The sequence below is a fragment of the Cynoglossus semilaevis genome, chromosome 17 (genome assembly GCF_000523025.1).
Source record: "Cynoglossus semilaevis isolate Cse_v1.0 chromosome 17, Cse_v1.0, whole genome shotgun sequence".
NCBI classification, from domain to species: domain Eukaryota; kingdom Metazoa; phylum Chordata; class Actinopteri; order Pleuronectiformes; family Cynoglossidae; genus Cynoglossus; species Cynoglossus semilaevis.
This window is the reverse complement of record NC_024323.1, coordinates 8,229,771-8,236,202: the sequence shown is the minus strand read 5'-3', so window position 1 is coordinate 8,236,202 and position 6,432 is coordinate 8,229,771. Positions and strand designations below refer to the sequence as shown.

Genomic DNA, 6,432 nt, shown 5'->3' with positions numbered 1-6,432 from the left:
CCTCAACGTCAAAACCCCTGTCTTCTTCATTTCCCAAAGCATTTGTGAGATACATAATCTCTTTAGATTCTTGAAGTGTGATTAGAGAGAGAAATATAACGCCGCTTTTTTTTCTGCCAGTGCTGTTAGAAATAATAAGAGAGTTTCTCTCTGCCTTCAGATGTTTTGGACACACATGTTGGTCATTAACTTACAAAGTGCTTGTCTCATAAAAACAGGAGCTAACCAGTGCATTGTCCCAGGGTTACAGACATGAGATACCCTCCATAACAGTGTTGTGCACGGAGCATGTTTGATGCTCAGGTTTCATTTTTCTTTTACACGTCCATGAGCTTCAATAAAAGCCCCGTTCATTTATTTTGATGGATAGCTTCAGTTTCACCTTAAACATGTCCCTGAGCTCAACATTGTCATTGCTAGACTGCACTATCTGCCAATAAAATGTCACATGACTGGTCACGTGGTCAAGGAATCAGCTACCACAGTGGCGCCTGGCCAGCATCCAGGCGAGGCCCCCTGGTTGACCACAGTCCCATGGTTGTCTGGGTCGCTGCCTGTGTGGAACAAATCGTATAGTCGATCCAGGTTCCAAATGAAGGGGTTCAGGACCCAAAATTGGGGGTCTCACTCACATCCGTCTATGGTGGAATGATTTGAGTGTATTTAAATGAGGTTGAGGTTCGCGGTGGAAGACCATGACGGGCCTTATTTTTCCCACAGCCTCCATACTCTTTAAGACCCTCCATTTACATACTTTTTATCTTTATTACAATGTGTTTGGAAAAATAATATCCTGGATCATAGAGGCAGAAATGACGCAGTGAAAAATATCATCGTTATGGAGACTAGATGATGATGAGGCGGTTCTTCCTGTTCCTGTTCTGTATGTTCGTATTCACAGTCAGAGCTTTGGACGTCACTCAAAACAGAAGCAGTTGATTGAGTTCAGCAGTGAACAGTCAACAGACCAGACAAAAGGTAGAGCTCTTAATACTAAACGAGGGTCAGAGGTCGGTGACCTTTGACATTGAAACAACTATTTTCATCATTTTACTGTCAAAATTCACAGAGAGCAACAAAAACATTTTTCTATTTATTGGTGACAATGTATGCAAGTACTGCAGTAATACTACAGATTTATAAAGAAGTGAAAAGAAGGCCTATTGTGCAACAGTCACCTGAACTCACCAGTGCTGACTGTGAGTTAAGAAGACGCTGCTGTTAGGATTTTTTCTTTTGATAACAGCAAGTAAGCTGACAATTAAGTGTAAAATTGGTTTACGTAGATTTTTGTAAAGAAATACAATTTACTTATAATACTAGTCTGATGGATCACAACGTAGTCAGGTTAACTTTGGGCCACAGCATAGAGGCTGAAGAGCTGCATGAAGGTCACAAATGTATTTAAGGCAACTGGTATCCTCAGGGACAACAAGAAAAATTACGTAAAACAAATACAAAAAAAAGGACATCTGATCCCTAAAAAAGTGAAGTCAGATAAAAATAACAAAATCTAGAATTAAATGACCCTAAAAATCACACAAGGTCCAATGAATTTAAAAAAAAACTTAACCTCAAATGACTTATTAACGGTATGTGACTGAGATACAGTGGGGCATCGGTCGTTCTTTGGGGCATTTGAGGGTAAATTAACTGGTAATTTGCAGCTGTTGAATCTTTGACGTATGATTGAATACTTGTATTGCGTGGTCTAAGGTCTAAATCACAACAAAGCTCCCTGCAGGGGCCAAATCTTCATAACCCACCATGCCAAAAAGCACCTGGGTGTTTGAATACAAGTCCACCCCAAACCCAGTGAAGTCTTCAGAAAGGATGACCCCATCCAAAATAGCCCCCTACACAAAGATTTCCTCACAGGGCTTTTGGACAGTGGTGCACCACTGAGTGAGAGTCTGTGAGTTCTGAAGGGTCTGAAGGATGGCCTTCAAGTGTATGCACTGACCTTTGCTGATGAAAGGCCTGAAAATGGTATTTTAACAATATCACGATGCCCTTTCAATATGAAAGGCAGCATAACAAACACTCTTTAGCCAATCAGAGTTAAAAGGCAAGTGAGGAGGAGGGGGAGGGAGGAGGGCAGAGGAATGTGCAGTGTTATGACGTTAGTGTGTGTGTGTGTGTGTGTGTGTGTGTGTGTGTGTGGCCAGGATCTATTACATATTCAAATTAAATCATGTAAGGGAGACGGCAGCACCCTGTGATCACAGATAGATTTCTTTAACCTCTGTCACAGCTGCAGCTCTTTGTCGGTGCTGTCCTGAGGAGAAGCCTGACATTAATACATTTATATAATGTGCTTCTGATATTGAATTGGTTTCTCTTGTCATCGGATCCCATTACACGGGATGAAATAATACAGAGGTGTTTTTCTGTGTGGCCAAAATCTGAAAAGGTTTTGTCTGTCACCCTCCATCACGCCCATTGTTCAGATGAAACCCATTTGTTAACAGGTTACAGAAAACGACATCAATTAACTGAGGGAAAAAAAGTATTTTTTGTACACTCTCTTAAGGAGTAGTTAGCTGCGGCTAACTTTAGGAGTTAGCCCCAGCGTGATAGTCTTAAGTATCACACAAGATCTGATTTCTTTGAAAAGCTGTTGTCCTCGAAAATATAAATCTGTCCACAGTCCGTCAGTCAGTCAATAATAATGAGATATAAGAGCTACAAATGATTATAAACAACAATTGAGTGAATTATGTCTCATAAAAATGTCAATTTATGAACATATAATAATAAATAGAAACATAAAAATCCATTTATGAACTGGTGCTGCTGATATTGAACTGGTTTCTTTTGTCTCTTGAAAATAACACCTGAAATAATACACCTGTTAATTCAACTGGTCTGAAAGGTTTCGTATCAATCTCTCTGTCACGCCCATTGTGTGACCAATCGGATTACAGCATTAGCAAACAGGAAGGGCATCTCCTCCAGATCTTTGCAGTTAGCTACAGAGCAGCAGCCTGCATGACTTACGAGAAGAGGACACAAATGTGACAAAAATACAAATGAAAACACACACCTCTTCTACAGTGGATGATCCCAGCAGCCATCTTGGCTTCAACCTGAGGTTCTCTGGGCTTCAGCTGCTCATCAGCTGATGAGGTCGCTTTACAATCAGTCATCAAGGCATGACCTGGGGAAAGATTTAAAAGAAACAGCTGTAGAATCCTAAAAACACTCAGCCGAGCATACACTGTACGATTTTAGATTTTTGAGACGCACGACCTGGGGACGCACGGCCCGATTTCACATTTGGTCGGGCGTCTGTGTAGCTGGTAAAACGTGAACATTTACTGCCACTAACTGGAGGACAAAAATGTTTTTGTACCCTGATTAAAACTGTTGTTAGTGACTTGTAACGGTCAAAACGTAGATAATGGGAATTTTAGCGTAGCGTTTGTTATCAAAGTAAAAGTAGGCTTACCTCCAATTCTTGCTGTAAAATGGACAACCCGTACTGTGTTAGCCCTGCGTTTTGGCTAACATCTAACAGTTTTTTGGGGGGGAAACTTGGCTTTATTTAATGCTGAACATCATTCTGATGAGTTCATTCATTATCATTAATATTCCAGCAGACTGTGGGGAACTCACCGTCCTCCATTTGTTTGGTTTCAGCTTTCTGCTTCTGTGATCACCTGATCACGGTCACACACACCTGCAGCTCATCCAATCACCTTTGTTGTCAGGCTCTGCTGTCACTCAGCTGAAAAATAAATCTTTATTTTCTTAGTAAATATATTATCTGGCATACAGGATGGTTTTTTGAACAGTTTTTTTCTTTTTTATCTTTATTTACGTCTGTATTTAATTACAATTGCAAAATACGGTCATATATTTTTCTTTATTTTATTTCTTTATCTTTATTTTAAACTATTAACTATTTAGACTGGGTCATGTATTGACTAATATTTTTAATATAATATTTATTATAAATATTTGTTTAGACTTTTTTAGTTTTATTTTAATAAAAATGTATTTAGTTCAAAATCGACTTGCCCTATGCCATATTCATTATAAGTCTAACTTAAGTATCTATTTCTTTACCTTTTACATTACATACATATAATTTCTGATAATAATTTAAGCTGTCATGAACAAATATCTTATCTAAAGAGCTAAGAAGGAACTCGTGTCTAATTTAAATACATACACATAATAATTCCATTCTAAAATTTTAAACCTTTTTTCTCAAATTCACCTTCAAACACTCCCTCTCCAGACTGAGTTCTGTTGTATAACTTCACCTTGTAGCTGTCTGGGAGCATCTTTTCACTCGGCCCCTAATTGGGTCTGAGCTTAAGACCACATTACACTCACACAGATCATAAAGTGCCACAGGAGGCCGTGCAGTTTACCATGTAAATAGCTGGGAACTTGCACATATTTGCCAAATGTCTCATTAACACATACTTAGATACTTGTCTCTCTCTCTCTCTCTCTCCTGCTCAGACACAGACGTGCAGAGGCTCCGGTGGCCAAATTAATGCTGCATGTTTTAATGTACTCCCCGATGGAAATTAAGAGCTGATAATGGATGCAAATCTGGCAGATTTCACACCAGATCCTCTGAGTTTCACTCGACACAGTGGGGTGTGTGCAGTGAAGTTTGTCTCCACAAACACACACAACCAAACCAATTAAACGTAGGGAAAATTCATGTGTAAACTGCTGCAAAAACACACAGGAAGCAGTAGCTAATTTGAAAAATAGAACATTTTAATAAAGGCTACATCTCTTTTATAATTACAATAATTAAAGTACCGAGGCATCTTTTCAACTGAGCTCTATAGAACGCATTTACAGTTTACACGTGGAGCCAAGGAAGCCATGAAAAATATTATAAAACATAAACATGATGAAACGGATACTAAAAAGCATAAAAATATCTTTTCAACATAAGGGCCCTTGAAAAACCAAGGGAGTAACGAGACCCTGAAAACTGGGTAAAACATGGCAAGAACCCATGTAGGCACAGCTTCTGTACTCTATTACAACACTACAGGACGTAATGTTCATGATCACAACCTTCACCGTCATCTGCAGCTCACGGTGCAGGACTCTCAAACACACAGAATGGTCCTAATCTAAAGCATCTCAGTCACACATAAGTACGCACATTTGGGGAGAACATCATAGAGCTTTCTGTTGGCAAATAGGACCTGGGGGTGTAAACACATTTTTGGGGAATCTGTTCAGATTCCACTATTTGTGGCTATTTGTCTAATGCCTGTGCCACCGAAACAAAGGCACTAACGCGCGACAGAGCAAAGGCTGGCTGTGCACAGGAGTTTCCACACTTGGGAATTAAACATCAATAGCAGAATTATATTTCTGTTGGGGGCGGGGGCTTTGTAACATGGAGGTAAGAGGGGGCACAGCCACAAAGGAGCACTTTTGTCATAAATATATTATCAAACTCTTGAAGTGGAGTGGGTGTTGTTCTCAGAGCCTCAGCAGTAAAACCTGCGGCCATGAGATCGCACGTGTTCTCTGAAGATCCAGGGAGATTTTTGAAAAGAGGTATTTTTTTTCAGGTTACAATTCAAAGGGGGGCTGAGAATTCATAAACATTATTTTCTTTGCCTAAACAGATGCACAGCAGCTACGGGGGTCACAGATGAGGAAAGTGGAGACGTTTCTCCGACTCTAAGCAGCTTGTCCATGGCAGACTTCAGTGGGACAGGGCAGGGATCGCTCCAATAAATAGCAATAAAATCTTAACACAGAAATTCGAGCATTCCAAAATACAATACATTGTACACTTTTATATCTGCATATACATGAAGCAACGTGCTGGCCAGTGCCTGTGGGCTGAGGCTCGCACAGGTAGGGCCCCAAGAGTGGGTGACAGTCACAGATTCAAACCCACCACCCTAATTCCTCTGACAAGTGGTCATTCACCTAGTGTCTCTAGTGTTTTCTCTTTGAGAACGTGGAGACGTTTCAGTCCGGGAACACCATCATTTCTTCACTTGAATTTAAGTCCTGCAGTTTGCTCCTTCCTGTGGCTTCCTCTGTTCTCCGACTTCAACATCTCCGCTCACACAGTCTTAGCTTAAAGGACACCCGTGTCATGTAGGCGTCTGTTGAGTGTCCGAAGGAGTACATCCATAGAATTGGTGCAAGTTTATTCCACAACATGGGCAGCTTGGTGTCACTCCATCCTCTCCACTTTGCCCAGGATCTTCCCCTCGTACGTGGGCAGCAGCGAGCAGTCGTCTGAAACTTCCTCAAACACTGCGCCGCACTCAAACTCATCGCTGGCTTTTTTGAAGTAGTACCTGTAAGACATGACATGGATGTTAGTACCAACATTTTAAAATAAAGGTAATATTTTCATACTCAATAATCTCTTTACAGCAGTGGCTTTCAAAACAGGGGTGGCATGCCCCCTCTGGGCACAGA

At 40.6% G+C, this 6,432-nt stretch overlaps 1 protein-coding gene across 4 annotated transcripts in view; it reads right to left on the bottom strand.

Moving 5' to 3' along the window:
• Positions 1–4,722: 4,722 nt before the first annotated feature.
• The window catches only part of axin2 (axin 2 (conductin, axil)), a 16,057-nt gene continuing 14,347 nt past the window's right edge, over positions 4,723–6,432 (bottom strand). For 2 of the 4 annotated variants that reach the window (XM_025064674.1, XM_025064675.1), the window contains exon 10: positions 4,723–6,308. In XM_025064674.1, the coding sequence (XP_024920442.1) occupies positions 6,182–6,308 (127 nt within the window). In that variant the 3' untranslated portion in view covers positions 4,723–6,181. The remainder of the gene's footprint in view (positions 6,309–6,432) is intronic. The other 2 variants (XM_008329811.3, XM_017040723.2) reach the window with 1 other exon arrangement.